General features: G+C 32.6%; 2 protein-coding genes across 15 annotated transcripts; one reads left to right on the top strand and one right to left on the bottom strand.

Moving 5' to 3' along the window:
- The first annotated feature begins 1,045 nt into the window (after positions 1 to 1,045).
- Positions 1,046 to 4,668, top strand: LOC111700893 (protein RER1). 3 transcript variants are annotated; one of them, XM_023471960.1, is made up of 6 exons: positions 1,046 to 1,195; positions 1,642 to 1,746; positions 2,407 to 2,512; positions 3,223 to 3,434; positions 3,819 to 3,872; positions 4,194 to 4,668. In XM_023471960.1, exons 1-6 carry the CDS (start codon positions 1,118 to 1,120, stop codon positions 4,230 to 4,232), a joined length of 594 nt encoding a protein of 197 aa, XP_023327728.1. In that variant the 5' UTR covers positions 1,046 to 1,117; the 3' UTR covers positions 4,233 to 4,668. The 3 variants fall into 3 exon arrangements, with proteins under 3 accessions (XP_023327728.1, XP_023327727.1, XP_023327729.1); XM_023471959.1 differs by having other exon boundaries at positions 4,161 to 4,668; XM_023471961.1 differs by having other exon boundaries at positions 1,047 to 1,195; positions 4,203 to 4,668.
- Positions 4,669 to 9,200: 4,532 nt separating this feature from the next.
- Positions 9,201 to 17,110, bottom strand: LOC111700902 (plexin domain-containing protein 2). Of its 12 annotated transcripts, none has more exons than XR_002765081.1 (14): positions 16,913 to 17,110; positions 16,454 to 16,731; positions 16,058 to 16,221; positions 15,371 to 15,584; positions 14,784 to 14,952; positions 14,537 to 14,672; positions 12,645 to 12,792; positions 12,265 to 12,343; positions 11,978 to 12,105; positions 11,146 to 11,241; positions 10,303 to 10,535; positions 10,120 to 10,184; positions 9,711 to 9,808; positions 9,201 to 9,513 (listed from the first exon to the last, which is right to left on the bottom strand). XR_002765081.1 is itself a non-coding variant. In XM_023471973.1 (11 exons), the coding sequence occupies exons 1-10, from the start codon at positions 16,986 to 16,988 to the stop codon at positions 11,173 to 11,175; spliced, it is 1,461 nt and encodes a 486-aa protein (XP_023327741.1). In that variant the 5' UTR covers positions 16,989 to 17,110; the 3' UTR covers positions 9,640 to 10,535; positions 11,146 to 11,172. The 12 variants fall into 12 exon arrangements, 1 of the variants encoding a protein (XP_023327741.1); XR_002765082.1 differs by having other exon boundaries at positions 10,125 to 10,184; XR_002765079.1 differs by having other exon boundaries at positions 10,120 to 10,535.
- Between the last annotated feature and the right edge of the window lie 108 nt (positions 17,111 to 17,218).

Raw genomic sequence — 17,218 nt, 5'->3', positions numbered from 1 at the left:
GCAGGGTTACCCAAATAGATTGTAGTACAATAGATGGCAACGTAGAATTTGTACACTCTCAGTACAGTTGTATTCTGTCGTCACAAGTGTCAGTTCAGTTTTTGTGTCGGACAAAATTATTAATAATATTGATAATTTTAGAATAAAGTGCTACCCGGCATCTCAGTGAGGCAGTTCTTGAGTTTAAAACATATAAATTTAAAAGAAATATTTCAAAATATTTAAATTGTTTTGTCAATTTGTTTCTCACTGAAAAAAATCTAATTTTATGAAGAAAATACGCAACATAAATGTTCATCGTTCACATTAACAAAAATATTGGAGGAGCAAGGCCTATTCTTGGGTCTAACAGCAATCTAGGCCTTTAGCTCAATCCTTGGCTCAAGCTCACTCAGCTGAATCAATACTACTCAGTATTCTACGCATGCGCAGATATATCCTTGTCCTCGACACACACACAAACATACACACACACACAGCTTTCTCATTACAACTTGTTAGTTCTAGTTGTATGATAAAAAACCTGTTAAATGGGTTGAGTTTTAATGAAAACCGTTAAAAGGAAAATAAATAATATCTGCACGCAATTCGCGCGGCCATGTGGACGCACTTTTCGTTAAAAAGTAAGAACTTTTGTTGGAAACATGTTAATGTCGAAGCAAACAAACTACTCACGAAATTTCATAAATTAAATCAGTTGTTTTTTTATTTGGGGAATAATTTTGAAAAAGCTTTTATTTTTAATCGTCTTTGTTTTTTTATTCAGACTTTACGGGGCATTCGCGCTAAATGATACGTACACTAGGAATGCCGCTGAGTAAAAAAAAAATCAGAGAACTTTAATTTGACAAGTAGTGAATTAAATAATGAGAAATTAATCCGATCGGATATTGAATAATGACTGAAAGAATCGCCTATTTCATCCGTGTATTATTTTTGTATCATCTACGGTTGAGCTACGCATGTAAACATCTTTAATCAAATAAACTAATGAGAATTAGCTCAAGTCATGTTACGTCATGCAGAATGACGTGAATCGAACGGTTGAATAATTGAACCTGTAATTTTTCAGACTAGTAGGTTTCACTCACAATTTTATTGTTCTAAAACCGTAATTATGATGGAGGACGCCGGAGAGGATGTTCTCAGGCAAAGGCCAAGCATGGTTCTTACATTTTTTAAGAGATTAGGACAGGTGAAACAAAATTATAACTTAAATATAATATTGTTTTGTTGTATTTTAATGATAAAGTAAGAAGAAGAATTTCAAAAGTTATTTATTATGTAAGCCTATATTGGTGCCCTGTATGCTATGCATGTAAATTTTGAATCATCATTTTACCATTTTTAAATGATTCAATTTTTTATATTTATTTTATGTTATGCCCATCAAATACTAATTGAGAGATTTCTATATCCATTTATTTCTACTCATGTTTAAAAGCTTGGGTTTACCCCCCCCCCCCATTTTAAAGTCATATATCTTCACCTTAAAATTTTCCGAAGAGGGTGGGGGGGACTTTTGACTGTTGCCCAGGGTTAAAAGGGGAATTCCCTAAAATATTTACTAGATAGACAGATACTTTTTTGAATTTTATGAACAGGGTTATAAATATATATTAATAATTCACCCTCTTGTAGACCTACCAGCTGATGTTGGACCGGTGGACCCCTTACACTATGAGCAGATGGGCCACAACGGTCTTCCTTATTCTCGCATTCATCGGTAGAATTATAATCGCCCAGGTAAACATTTTTCCATTCTTGGATTTATTAGTTCAGGTGTTTTTAAGGTGCAGGCATGATTTTATGTTGCTGTCGTTAGTTTTAAGTGAATCTCCCAGGGGTGTATGTTTTCTTGAAAATTTTTTTTGTCTTAGGGTGATATTTGGTGATTTGGGGAAAATATTAGGGGGAAAAAAAAGAATGAAAAAATTACCTTTTGATGTCTAATATTTCTTTTACCCCCCAAATGATGAAAAAATTCTGAAAAATATAACTCCTTGGATTTAAATATTGCCATGTCCTATTCATAATGATAGCAATAATTTTTAGCTGATCAATAATTTAGAAGATATGAGTCGTGTTTTCTTGCTTGAAAAGAGTTAATTTTTAACAAATTCCTCAACTGTTACTGCAAATCACTATTTCAGTAAAGCTAACACTGAAAATTCTCAATTTTAAAAGTAACCTCAGATCTCATTCTTGATCAAACAAAGCTGGTATGGGTACCGTTGTGGATCGTACATGCTAATCTATAAAAAGAAAACAATTAAGGTTTAGAGGAGCACTTGATTTTCTTTCTGTTCTGCGGGGTTAGTATATTGTGTTGGTATGGTTTAACCTATTGGCTAGCTATTTTTTTTTCAACAAGGATCGGTTTGTTTTAGCTATTTGTGTTTTTAGGGTTGGTATATTGTGACCTACGCGCTAGCTATTTATCATCTCAATCTGTTCCTGGCGTTCCTTACTCCTAAAATAGATCCGGCTATGTCAGAGTTGGATGATGATGGTAAGAATAATGCTTTGTTATAAGTTTATCAATTTTCAATCCTCATCTCCCGCCAACTCCTTTCACTCTCAGGTCTAGATTTATTCAAATAGTATAGTGCTTGGTAACTGCTCCATCGGGAGTAGATGGATATCCCTCATGTACATGTGATTGTGTCTGGTAAGAGGGTTGTTCCAATATTCAACCATTATATTTTCTCTTGCTTTTGGTAATTGTTTGACATTCAAGTCATTAATTACCCTGGGAAGGGGTAGTGAAAATTTGGGCTTTTACTTTCTAAGATATGGGGGGGGGGGTATATCTAATCAAATGCTTATAATCCTTGAGTTTAAGATTTTCCTGTATTAACCGTGCTGACCAAATAGATTGTAGTACAATAGATGGCAACGTAGAATTTGTACACTCTCAGTACAGTTGTATTCTGTCGTCACAAGTGTCAGTTCAGTTTTTGTGTCGGACAAAATTATTAATAATATTGATAATTTTAGAATAAAGTGCTTTTCTTACAATGAAATAAGTGCAATTTTATGTGTTCTTTAGTTTCTGTTTTTACACTTCTTTATCTAATCTTGGAAAACATCTCAACTAATGTGAGAAAATTTCGCTTTCCTTGTTATATTTGACACTTGTGACGTCGTGTATAATTTGTTAATTTCTCTGTTGCCACCTATTGTACTTGATAATCTATTTGGTGCTGACCGAATGTTTAGAAGGACCTGAGCTGCCGACCAGACAGAACGAGGAGTTCCGTCCCTTCATCCGTAGATTACCAGAGTTTAAGTTCTGGTACTCCGCAACAAAGGCAACGGTGATCGCCTTCACGTGTACATTCTTTGAGTTGTTCAACGTCCCTGTGTTCTGGCCGATCCTTGTCATGTACTTCCTTACTCTCTTCTGTATCACCATGAAGCGACAGATCAAGGTATAGAACGGTGCCGACATCAAAGTGTCACGTGTCAAATTAAAATAATTTATTTTCTGCAGTAAAATGTATGCCATCCAAATTTACCGTCACTGTTAACATTCCTCTCCCCTCTTTATGTTTCCCTTTTTCCACTTTTTACCTTGACATTTCATTATAATTGCGCAGTCCCCCTTTAATTCAATACTTAATACTTACTTTGTACACTTGGCACCCAAAGTTGTTACAGATTATTTTTTATATTGTGCATTAATTTCCAAATCCAATAATTGCTAAAAGTAGACTTGAATATGATTTGCGCTTCTATCAATGATCGATCTCAAAGATCTTTGCATAACTTTATATTTACATTTCTTAATTTCTCTTTAACTATCTCTTTTTCAGCACATGATTCGGTATAGATACATCCCCTTCACCTGGGGAAAACCTAAGTTTCAGGTTCAGATTTAGATTCTTTTCCGGGTTCAATATTCTTCCAAAATTGATATTAATAAATAAAGTTTTGGATTTTCCGTATTATCCACGATACTGAACTCTTGTGTTAATATCTTTTTTATAATTTCATACTTTTTTTACAAAATAATTTCCTGGGATTTACTTTTAAAAATGGTAATTTTTAATGGCTCCACTCTTTTTCATTCATAATTTTCGCAACAACAACCATCATCTTGGTTTTTTAAAGCTATGTTTGAACTCTTAAGAATTGATGAGAGTGTTAATTTGAAGGTTGAACCTGAATATATGAATCTAAATCTCCAGGAATCCCAGGCTAGAGAAGATGCTGCTCCTCCGAAATAATATCTCCTCCGGGTCCCAGCTCACTCCCTCCGCTTGCATCAATCCTAACTAGTTCCTTATCCGTTCCATCAATCGCAGCCATGCAGACTTTATTTATACCCAGAGCGGCGAAACCTTTCTCTGTGCCAGATCATCATCTTCATCTGGTTCTTTAATCTAGAAAACAAGAGCAAAATTTATAGTTATACGTTCATCTTAAAGATGCAGTATGATCATATTGACCGCAAGAAGCTTCATTTCATTTGAAAACTTTATATCACAAAGACTCAAAATGGCTGCTAAGTGAAAAATATTTTAAAAAATAATCTTTGCTTTCCCTGGGTTATAATGAGAATACTTTAAACTCTGTTTTACTGTATTCAACCCTTCAAAACTTAAAACAATGTAATATAATTCTTCATTAAAAACCTATCCAATAAAAATCATTCAAGACTAACCTAATCAAATCACCAGCCCAACGTCGTCATGTTTAAGTACTGGGACGTAATAAATTATATTTTAAAAATGTAGAAAACGGTGCAGTGATATTTTATTGACTTTTTAGACATTGTTTGGTAGTGGGGAGGGGGGAGGGGGACTATGGTTATTAAAAAAAATACACCGACCTCATTTTATAGTAATTTTAAAATTTTAATTTTAATTTTTTGTTATTTAATTTTCTCCTTGGTATTTCAGGGGTTTATAAACAATAATAAAATATATGAAGTTTTTATATATTTATATAAACAACCTAATCCATTTAATGTATGTTATTTCCCAAACTTGATGTAGGAACAATATGAACTTGTTGATATGGTATTTGCTTAATTTCCCAGTAGGGCACTTTCCGAAAATAAGCATTTTGTGAAGTTGATCTTTTTAGAAACTATTTAACTTGACAATTTAAGATTATTCTTTGTTATACTTAGATTTCTTTCGTTAATAAGAAGAAGAAGGTTTATTATTTATTTCCACTTCTATTTATTAACCACGAATCTATCCTTGTGGTATCAAACCTCTACACAGTTCTATGTCGTCAAATGTGATTTTTATTCAATAAATAATTTGATTTATTTAAAATTTGCAAGAGTTCAGTTTCTATTTCTAGGTACATGATTGCCGAGGGGGTGCGAGAATATTTTAGATATTTTACAATGGCATAATGGACCTCCAAATAAATAGGTGGATAGTGTCTTGATTGATAGGTGGCGAGGGGTAAAATATTCCTCATCTACAGAGTGGTTCACATTGTATTCTTAGCAATGAGCATGATTAAAGCAGTTCTTCTAGAATCTATTTAATTTAGAACTATAAAAATGAATTTCTATATGAATAAACAAAAAACCTATTGACACTTATCTGATGATAAATGAGATAAAAGTAAACGCCTGTCGTCAAATAAATATTAAAAGGTAGAATATTACACTTAGGTTAATATTACAATCAGCTGTTGCTACGAATTTTTTGTATAATGTACATTGTACTAGGGAGGGAACCCCCGGACACCATGAGCCTCTGCTATTCAGACATCGAGCCTCCCAGATTCGCTTGGCAGACCGAGCCTCCACTATGCAGACAAAGTCTACGCTATGCAGACGTAGTGTCATAAGAATTTTTCAAAAGTGTAGAGTTGTTCATTGATTGTCATGATTAGAAACATATATGGACTCATAAAGTGGTTTATAAGATTTATATTAAAACTTTAAACATTTCTTACGCAGAAAGGAAGATATTTGGAGAAATATTTCTGGAGTAAACTTGTTTTGTTGTAATCTTTGATTAAAACAATACCTTTTTTTGTAAAAATATTAAGATTTAAATAATAAATACAAATTTTTTAAGTTTTAATTTGAACTTCAAAAAAAGGTATCGCTAAAATCAAAGATTATAAAAGATGAAATTCAATTCAATTCAAATTTTTTTTCTAAATATTTTCCTTTTCGTGTAAAAAATGTTTAAAGTTTTAGATACCACTTTATTAGTCATAATTAGGCACTATTTATGATAATTAATAAATACTTCTCATTTTTGAGTACACCATTTTAATAAGAAATATTTGTCTGATGTACAAATACCTCGTATACAATAACCTATTCTGAATATTTCTTATTAAAATGGAGTACCGTCTGCAAAGCATGTATAATCATATGGTAGGGCGGGCCGCGTTATTTGTATCTACACTTAAGGTCGTTTTCCTGTCAGTTTTAAAATTTGAAATATTACGATCTGAAAGATAAATTTGGGATTGTGCCTAGAAAAAAGTCTTATCAGATAAACAGATGATGGGGTTGTGCCTTGAAAATAGTCTTATCAGATAAACAGACGAATTTGGGGTTATGTCTTGAAAAAAGTCTTATCAGATAAACAGACGAATTTGGGGTTATGTCTTGAAAATAGTCTTATCAGATAAACAGACGAATTTGGGGTTGTGTCTTGAAAATAGTCTTATCAGATAAACAGACGAATTTGGGGTTGTGTCTTGAAAATTGTCTTATCAGATAAACAGACGAATTTGGGGTTATGTCTTGAAAATAGTCTTATCAGATAAACAGACGAATTTGGGGTTGTGCCTTGAATATAGTCTTATCAGATAAACAGATGAATTTGGGGTTGTGCCCATAGAGAATAGAATATATATTAGAGGGGAATTTAAAGAATCTCTCGGTATGAATTTTTTCAGTTCCTTTCAGCCTGAAAGGGAGGTCAAAGTGAACAAATCATGTAAATGTTCACAAATTATATGCAGTAGAGTACATTAATACAGTATGTTCCCTGGACTATTCATTTCAATTTCGAATTTTCTAAAGCTGTTAAATAAACTTTATAATGAATTAGATGAATAAAAACATCATTTGATTTATAGTTATAACGGAAAATCATCGTTTGTAAAGTGGAAGGGATAGAGTCTATGTGAAATGATCATTGGTCAATTATGAAACCAGTCTATTTCATAACTTGGTTTCCTTTTAACATTAATTTTAGATTTTCTATAAAATGATATTCCAGGGCCCAAAAGGTTATATAGCATAAATATGTGCAGTACACCTGCAGTATGGAAACAGTACAACAAAATGGCCGTTTTACACTTTTTTCTAGTAAATTCCCCTCTAATATATATTATATTCTCTTTGCTTGAAAATAATCTTATCAGATAAACAGATGAATTTGGGGTTATGCCTTGAAAATAGTCTTATCAGACAAACAGATGAATTTGGGGTTATGTCTTGAAAATAGTCTTATCAGACAAACAAATGAACTTGGAGTTATGCCTTGAAAATAAACTTATCAGATAAACAGACTAATTTGGGGTTGTGCCTTGAAAATAGTCTTATCAGATAAACAGATGAATTTGTTGAATGTAGAAATAAGATCACAGCTGCAGGGAACCATGAGTGGGAGAACAAGAATTGACTAAATGTCGTACAATCGTCACTTAAAGTGTTATCCACAGTGGGTAACCTTGTACCACTTGTACCCCAGAAAACTGCTGTCTGCAAACCTCTCCTTATCTGATTGGAGATCAAAAGAACTTTCGAATGTGACTGTATGCCAGCTCTGCCAGCATGGAGGACCCTATGCGCAAAAATCCGATTTTTGGGAAATAATAGTACATTTTTAATATTACATAGAAATTATTTTAGAGTAAAATAAAAATTTGCGTGCAGAAATTCTCGGAGTACGAATCTATAATCATTAGGGACGCCGCCCTGTGTATGCATATTTTACAGTATATGTAGAGCGTGACTCGACAGTTTTTCCAATAAAATTATTTTTTAAAAATTCTGTGTTTTTTCAGCTACTAGTACATTTTCATTTTAAAGCAAAAAGGATTATTTTTGAGCATCAAGAAAGAGTAGAATAAAATGCAATAAAATATTCCTACAGCAACAAGAACTGATCTTCTTAAATTCACTTTTGTCGACAAATCTGTAAAAAAAAAATATTAAGAAAGATTGATATTTTTAAAATCATATATTCTATTGTTCAAAAAAAAAATTTCTTTGTTGTTCATTACAAAACTACTGGCATTAACTGTTGATTCATATTCTACATAATCCTTTAATGATCTAGGATAAAAGGCAGATAAAAAAAAGAATATGGAACATAATTGATCATTGTAAATAATTTATTAAATTTTGATACGATACATTTTTTGATAATTATGTACGGTTTACACACACGGCAAGATACAGTGGACCAACTTCAGTATATAAATTCATGTACATAATATACTTGGAGTAATCTCCGCTCTAAACCCAGACTCCAGTATTCTCATACAGTGGTAACCAATCAACAACTCAATTATTGTCGTCTTCGTTCTTTCTTCTCATATGAAATACAGATAAGAATTTTGAAGTTTTGTAAAAATTTAAATCTCAAAACATTTTTTGCAGAGGAAAATCATTAGAAAATCATCAGGGGTGTATTCAGGAGAATGTCCAGGGGGGGGCTAAGAACTTTTGGGCCCAAAAAAGATTTCACTTATCAAAGGGGAGGGGGCTGAGTCTCATCCTGAATACACCTCATAATCATGAAGTCATAAATATCATTTTCTTATTAAAAAAAAGAATAGAGGACGATAATTAAGCTTTAAATTGGGAATTACTGTATTGGAACTATGAAAAAACGATGCAAAAATTTCAGTGATGTTTTTGAGATTTCTATGTTTATTATATAGTCCCGGATACAACTTTATCTCCAGGAGAACAAAGTTTTGTGACAAAAAAAAATCGAAATTTAAGTCTAAAGTGAAAATTAGACAATTTTTTCCTTGATAAAACAGTTTTATGGATATTTGTACTCTCCTGGGTTTAATAATCAGGGGTGTATACTGTATACTGTATATTTAGTTTAGGGAAAATATATGATTTAGAAGGGAATACATGGTAACAAGTATTTAAAGGATAAAAAAACTTTATTGATGTTAAACTTGATTTTAAAAAATAATTGGGGGAGGAGGGGATTCTTAAAAATATACATTATACACCCCTGTAAATAATTCTAGTCTCAGGCTTCCTTGATCCTATCTATGTATATGAACAGGAGAAGATTAATCAAATTAATGATAATGAATGAATAAATGAATTTATGAATGATACGGATCCATGAACCGAGACTTGATATTATAAAACATTAACTAAGGTACCACAGCCAAACAAATACGGAAGCGGGGGGGGGGAGGGGGGGGGAAATATAAACTATTATGTTACAAATATAAGGAGAGTTCACAAAAATACTAACTTTAGATTGCAAACATTCGTAAATTGCGATTCCCAATGTTGGGTAGATTATTTTAGATTTTCTTTAATCAATATTAAAGTTTTAGAAAATGTTAGGAATCTATTTTGAATTTGATATCAAAATCCAAAGTTTTCGGAAAATGAAAAAATAAATTTAAAAAAATTTTCAGCGAATCCAGAAGTTATGCTTTAATATTAAGGAAGGGCAGAGTAAACAAGAAAGTTTGTTTTGAGAGTTTCGACCCTAGATTAAACATACAAATATAAAGCGAGTCGAAATTTACAATGTTGACTAAAACTTGTATTCATATCGAGGTTAAAACATTGATTGGCGAAGGAAAAAATAAGTGTACACAACTGATAAGATTCGCGGATTTTTGGTTATACAATTTTAATGCCAGAAACGTTATGTTTTTTTTTCAAATTTGATGGACATAAAAAAGCTTAGCTTGAGCATAAAAGTCTGCCTTCGGTTGAAATTCTGGTCTTTCAGAAATTACGTTTCCGCGCAATTCTCTTAAATCCAGCAATTTTTAAAAATATTTTGTAAAAATCAGTTTTAGCAGTTTTTCTCGCATTTTATTTCTATTTAGACCAGAACCTCTACCTTACGCAGTACGCACGCATGTAATAAAAATTGTCTTTTAATCCAGTTAAATCTTAATTACATTACTTTCTATTAATAATTTCAAAGCTTTATAAAGCTTCAAAGATGAACATGTAAAATATAAAGCTATTTAAAATGGCACAGGTAGAAAATTAATCGGAGTTCATTTAAATTTTATGCTTCATTAAATACGAACTTCATCCTTAAACTTCTTTTTTTTGAGCCTCCGATTTTATTCTCGAACCTTTTTACAGACATGTGAATAATTAGATATATATGTATATATAGATTCTAGATTCCAAGTCTATGGTAGGCCTAGTTTATAAATGTGTACTGTGTAATACTAGATGTAGGCCGACAATTCGTAGATTTTCCTGTTTCTTCCTAAAGAGAAGAGTTAAGATCCATTCTGTTCCACTCGAAGAACCATTAATAGATAATGAATGGATTTCTGCAATTTGTGAACAATTCATTTTCCTGAAAATTATTAGGATTTAAGGTTTTAAATATAGCATTTGAAAATCTTAACTGAACGCAAACTTTTATTTGTATGGGTGAAAATTGAACAAACCTAGTAGTACCCGGAGTTTATATTTGCTTAAAAAATCATCCCCCTCCCCTTTTAAAGATAATTCCCCCCCCCCCTCAAAGTTAGGATTGTTCGTTATACTGCCGGAATTGGGAAAAATGAATTATTTATAGATGAAAATAAATAAATCTTTGGGTAAAACATAAGAGAAAAGATGAAAAAACTTGCTTTTGATATCAAATTATTAATGTTTTCCCCAGGTCCTTAAATACTGAAAACTATACACCCTGAGAAGAACTTGTGTGGCAATAAAAAGAAATTCTCTCATGAAACAGATCTAATGACAACTGTGTGATTGGTAATTCCCCTCTATCCCTCAATGGCCAATCAAGTTTCATTGAAAAAACGGGAACATTTTTATTTTATAATGAAATAAATAAAACGCCATTTTATTTGGATCCATTTTTACAGGACGGATTCATGTTCACAGAACGGTCCATTTTTACATGACTGATCCATGTTTACAGGACGGCTCCTGGATGAAAATGAAAAGTTTACCTAATATTGAAAGTGTGCTGGTATAGATTACATATGAATGGAAGCTGCAGTATATCTGGTTCCACCTTGCCTCCATCTCCAGGCTCCAGGTCGGTACTAAAATACAAATATTTAAAGGGACTGTAGGCATGATTTTTAGTCACTCGATTTGTGAAGAAAAATTTACAACTACGCCCTTTAAAGCTTTGTATGATCAAGAACGCATGAGATAAACATAATTTTCGCATGCAAAGTTCTGGTTCAGAAAAATGAAAGAAATTGTTAATATTTAAAGGAAAACGACGATATCTTCCACATTATACAGTCAGATACAGGTTTATAGGGTACCGTTGTAAATCGGGCATGGCCCTCTCTATATGAAAGGTCACTTGAAATTACAACAACATCTCTTTTACAAAGAACGGGAGGGGAGGTCCTTCCCCTTCCCCCACATGATCATTATCCTAGACCACGGCATAAATATCTCAGCTTAATTTCTAATCCCCTTCCACAGATCTTCAGGAGCAGCGACAATTTTAGTGTGCAGATTTTGTTTTAAAAATCATATTTAAAATCTCGTAGAATTATGTATTCTGGCATAATCTCCGATAAAGCTGTTCAAGAAATAACAAATGAAGACATTGTGATTTGGAAAAAAAATTGAGGCATTTCATAAAAAATACAATAAAATAATTCTCGAGTTTTTTTAAAAGATGTTGCAAGGGGGAAAATATAAATAATTAAATATGCAAGGGCAAGAGGATAAAAAGAATCTTATGCGTAGAAATTTGACGTTTATTGCCTTAGAATCTGAAATTCCAGGGAAAATAATTCTAGATAAGAATAGTTTTACCTTTATAAGAATCTGTCCTGACCAGGTGTGAGGATAGAAGTATGCGTATCCGATCCAACCGAAGATCAGCAGGACCAGCGATACAAGGATTACTACAGCTGTTAATCCTCCCGTACTTACAGCAGGATCTGGATATTTTTGATTAGATGAAGTCCTCAAGCGTCATTACTCTATTTTGGAGATAGTGTAAATCACAAAGTAAAAAATAGAATGATTATTTTAAATTTTTTTCTTGAGCGAGGGGGGAGAAGTATTGAGCTATTTCTTTAAAAATATAAAACTCTCACCTTGGGTTGAAATAAAGGAAGGATCTGCACTCCTGGGAGCCTGTTCTCCAGGTGTAGCAGGAGATTGAGGAGATGGGACCTTAAGAAAAAACATTGCCATGTGAATAAAATTAATTATAATTCATAGCAGTGGGAGAGAGAAAAATACATAGTCCTATCCATGTCTCAAGATAGGAAAGAGTTCAGTTTACAGAGAAACTACGTATTTTCTCAAACCGCTTAAAAAAAGTTTTCACAGATAACTGTTATAAAACATGCCACCTACAGGGAAGGCTGAGAAACTATCCTTGACTAATCTCAGTAAAAAATTGTCTTGGAAAAATGTCAGAGACAGACCCTAGAAATTTTCATTATGAAGATAGAATTAGTTTTTAGTGTACCGGGGGTGCTGTGCATGTACTGAGGTTGGAGTAAAAGCTCTTGTCACAACCGTTCGTAATCCAATCCTGTCTATTACGATCCATACCATCAGAGCAGCGTCCAGTTGATGGACACCACTTACACTCTATAGTCTCCTGGGGACCACGGCTAAACAAAACAATATTTTAGATAATATCATAATTAATCTTGTTTTCTTAAAATTAGTGAAGGTTTTATTAAAAGATTTATCTTTTCAAACAAGCGCCCAAACATTTGTTTATCTTTAATTTTTTTTTAAATTAAAAAATTGTTAATTCTTCAACGATTGAATTTTCTCAAATACCCACACACTTTTTTCTTCTTTATTATGCACTAGCTTGGGAACCCAGTGCTGACCCGCTTACTCATAGTTACTCCCGCCGTTTACCCGCACTTGAACGATTTTACCGGGAAACTAAATTTTCGCTATTAAAGTCGATTCGCTCAACTTATATTCTTAAAACCAAGCTAAGAACATTTCCATGGGTCTCCAGAGTTCCCCAATCAAAATTTGAGGCAAATCGGTCCAGGGGTTCCTGAGTTATGATCGAACAAACAAACAGAGATTACAACCTTATATATATAGATGTAAAGATTTTAACCATTAAAAGAATTGTTGGTTAATAAGAAAATAATACGTTGGCAGGTTAGAATCAGAGCTCTGACGACGTACTTCTCCAGACAATAAACTGACGTATATATTTTAAGAGTAAGCCCTTGAAATACAGTATCATAACTTCCAGATTTGGCTGCTTACAGCTAAACATTAAACGCTTAAATACTTTGGAAAATTAATTTTATGCTGAAACTATATTTAAAAATATGCCGAAAGAAATTAAAAAATGAAAGCAATGTCAAAAATAGAAAATTTTTAAAAAATTGTGAAAATATTGTTAATGTTTATTAATATACAATAATTTAGTGAAAAGAAAAGATGACCAACCTTAACTAGCCTAAATAAGTTTGAATAATTTTTCGTCACATGCAGTGCTTAGGATCCATTTAATTTTAATGCGGATCCGGATCCAGCAAATAAAATTTAATTCAAATTTTACTACTTAACATTACATTATGTTATACTGTTATGTTGGTAATAATTAGTCTTTAAACTAGAGATAGTAAAAGACATTTTTGAAAATGAAAAGCTCAACTTAAACTTAAATTCTATGAGATGAAAAAAGGACAAAGGTCCAGAAAATAATTATGACTAGTAAAAGTTTCTGTTTTGAAAAAAAAGTAGGAGTACAATTGTAATTTATGTAATAAAGCTCCTAGTTCATTTAAATGTTTGCTATGGCTGGCCAAACGGCTGAATCAATTGTGCTGAATTTTGATGAGGAAACTCATTGATACCCTTGGGGATGACAAAAGCTAAATAAATTACAAGTTTTTGTTTTAATTCGATTTTTAAAATTACATGGGCAACGCCGGGCACTTCATCTTGTTTGTAATAAAAAGAAAGATTACGAAACGGCGGTGCAATGAATTAAGTAAATTAAATCTAAATTAATAAACAAAAAATGATCTTTTAGTACCTCCAGTCCAAACTCAAACCTTCGTGGTTTGGCATTTAAAAATGAATGTTTAACTTCGCAGTCCCTGATAGCGCCCATCCGATTAGGATGAATGTACATTCTAAGATAGATTTTTCATTCAGACTTCTGTCATAGTGGCTCTGGTCCACGTATAAAGTTTTCTTAGTGCACTAAATGAACAGCAAACTAATTTTTTTATGTTCTTCTCTCTTCAGTTTAAGATTTAAAAAGTGTGAAAGCTCTGAGTTCTAGGGAGGGCCCTCCTTTGCAGGGCTAGGGTGGGCACTGCCTCCTTTCCCCTCTGTATACACCCTTGCTATCAGGTCATAATTACTTACCTAGCTAGGCACTCTGAGCATGTCTTCTGGGTGTTACATGTGAATAGTGCCTTGAACACTATAGCAGTGTGACTAGATATATTCTCATTCTTCAAGTTAACACGATGATACTCATAGATTGTTTTCCTCCTTACAACTAAACAAATAAAGTTCATTATTATGGTAAATCTTAAAAGGTGTAATTATATTTGTTTTTGCTCAATACTCAACCGAAAATGTTTTGAGGGTAAAATTATTCTTCACTTACAGAAGATGGTTCTGTCTATGATGTAGGCGTCTGATAGTCCGACTTTAACCGGATGCTCCTCGTCCTGTATGGTGGTGATGGCGAGGGGGATCTTGTAGTAAGCAAAGTATATATCCCCCGTCTTGTTCAATGTAACCTGGAAGGTGAACGGTCCTTCCTTCTCTCTTTCCTAATTAAAAAGATGAATTTTTCACTAATTTTTAAAATAATAAGAATGCATTGTTTTCTTCGCGACACAAAATTTCAAAGAATGTTTACAGCCAATAGACAAACATAATAGTTAGCTTTAATAAAATTTAAGTTTAACATGAAAGAAATCATTTTCTAGTCAAAATGAACGCCTCAAATCTCAAAAATTCAAAATTGACAAGGTTTGATTTTAGGCTGTCAATGCTCTTTTTCTGAATTATAGAAAGCACTTATCAATTTGAAATATTTATGTGAATCATTTAATTAGTTTGTAAAATAAAAGCTTCTATGATTAAGAAAGAGAAACAGAAAAAATCCAAAACAGGAAAAGAATTTTTTTGCGTTCTTATCTAAAATAACGTAACAGTGATCTCATGGCAGATAAAATCTTGTTTTACTTGTAGATAAACATCCTTCCACTCAACGACCAAAAGCTCTCCTGTATCCAGGTATCTAATCTTCGCCTCCTGATTGTTTGAGGTGTCAAAGTTTGCCATTAATGGTGCTATATACTGTGTTGCCGCAAGCCAGGAGTGTACATAATCCCCCGTGTACAAGAATCCACCAGTTGCTATTGTTATATTCTCAACTTCGTGTCCGTAGAAAGGAAATCTAAATATTTGAAAATAAAATTGACATGATTAATTGTAGATTCTCAGTTTAAACCCTTGGGTTTTAGTTTCGTTTTACAGGAAGTTAGATCTGACAATATTAGGTTTCTTAATAATTTAGATTTTAGTGGAAAAAAGTAAAAGTTCGAAAAGTCTGTAAATATGAACACAATTTTTGGTATTTTGGTTATTTCATATTTGTTTATCTCTAGGTCAGACTAGGGTTTATGGGATAGAACTTATATATTAAAAATCATAATTTGCTTGAAAAAATACGTGATTTCTAAACGTTTTTTGTTGCAAGTTTGGAAATAATCCAAAATTAATGTAACTTTTAAGAAAATATAAAAAGAATAATAATAAGAATAAAGATTGTGTATTACAAAGATGTGTTTTCTCCTTTAACATTGTCCTTGGTGAAATTTTGACATTGATCTAAGCTAATCTAAGATGATATGGAACGCTCTGTAATACCTGAACTTGAGATTTATGGTTGCTGCTCTCCTGTAGGACTGTGAGAGCATTGAGTGCTCCTGAACCAGACCCTTGAACTCTCCTGTATGGTTGACCAAGTCCAGGTCCCGGAAATACTGGTCCCCCGACACAAGGAAATCCGTCTGGTAGTACTTGGTGGTTTCCTTAACAAGGTTTTATATTTAATTATATCGTATTTAGAATCTATTCTAATTAATGCACATCTTATAAATGTTACGCGGTTTCACCCGCACGTAAAATAGATGAAGGATTATGCAAAAAGATTATGTTTTGCATAACTTAATGTATACATTTTTTGTATTCATATCAATTATTTTTTTAACCCAAAAATTTTTTTATTCTTATTTACTGATTTTAAAAAAGATAGTTACTTACATTTTTGCTTGAAATAGAATGATTATGACTCTGAATAGTATTTTTTATTGTATCTTCACTGATATCAACATCATTCAAGAACTCGTTGGACTGTGAGTAACCCCGTTTTAAATCCGGGTCTGATATTTCGGAGGATTCAGTTGAGTTGGTTACTTGACTCCCGGATGAATTAGTATCTCGCTTCGTTCTAATATTCTCCGGGTCGGAGAGTAGAATTATGTCGGTTCTGATATCGTCCAATCTTCTCCCGTCAAAATAAGAATTGTGTGAACTAACGTCTAAAAATATAAATCCGTTGAAAATCTGTCAAATCAATTTTTTTATTCTTCAACTTTAAACTTTTAATAATCGTAAAAAAAACAATATTAAAGAAAATCTAACAAATGTTTGTTATTAAATGACAGATATGTAAAGAGAACTGTTTCTTTAAAAACATCAAATATAAAACTAAAGGCTGACCTGAGCTAAGGATTAAATCCAATCTGAGAACTGTAATCCCACATAGGATTAAAACCCGGAATCCGAGTTCCAACATTAGAGATGTTGTTCTTTGTGCAAGGCTTGGTACTGTAAGAGTTGAGATGAGAGAAGTAAAACCGCGGATATGAGAAATATGAAAACAAGGTTCAGCTCTCTGCTCTCTCTCTCTGTACACTCTACACTGGACCGAGAATAAGAAGATGGTTCGAGTATCTCTGCTCTTAGTAAAGTTTCACTAAAGGGGAAAGTCAGACGAAGCGGTTCAAGACAGATAATATGATAGAT

Source organism: Eurytemora carolleeae, unplaced genomic scaffold (genome assembly GCF_000591075.1).
Source record: "Eurytemora carolleeae unplaced genomic scaffold, Eaff_2.0 scaffold425, whole genome shotgun sequence".
NCBI lineage: Eukaryota > Metazoa > Arthropoda > Copepoda > Calanoida > Temoridae > Eurytemora > Eurytemora carolleeae.
Note: the sequence above shows the minus strand (reverse complement) of the source record. Positions and strands in the feature narration are given on the sequence as shown.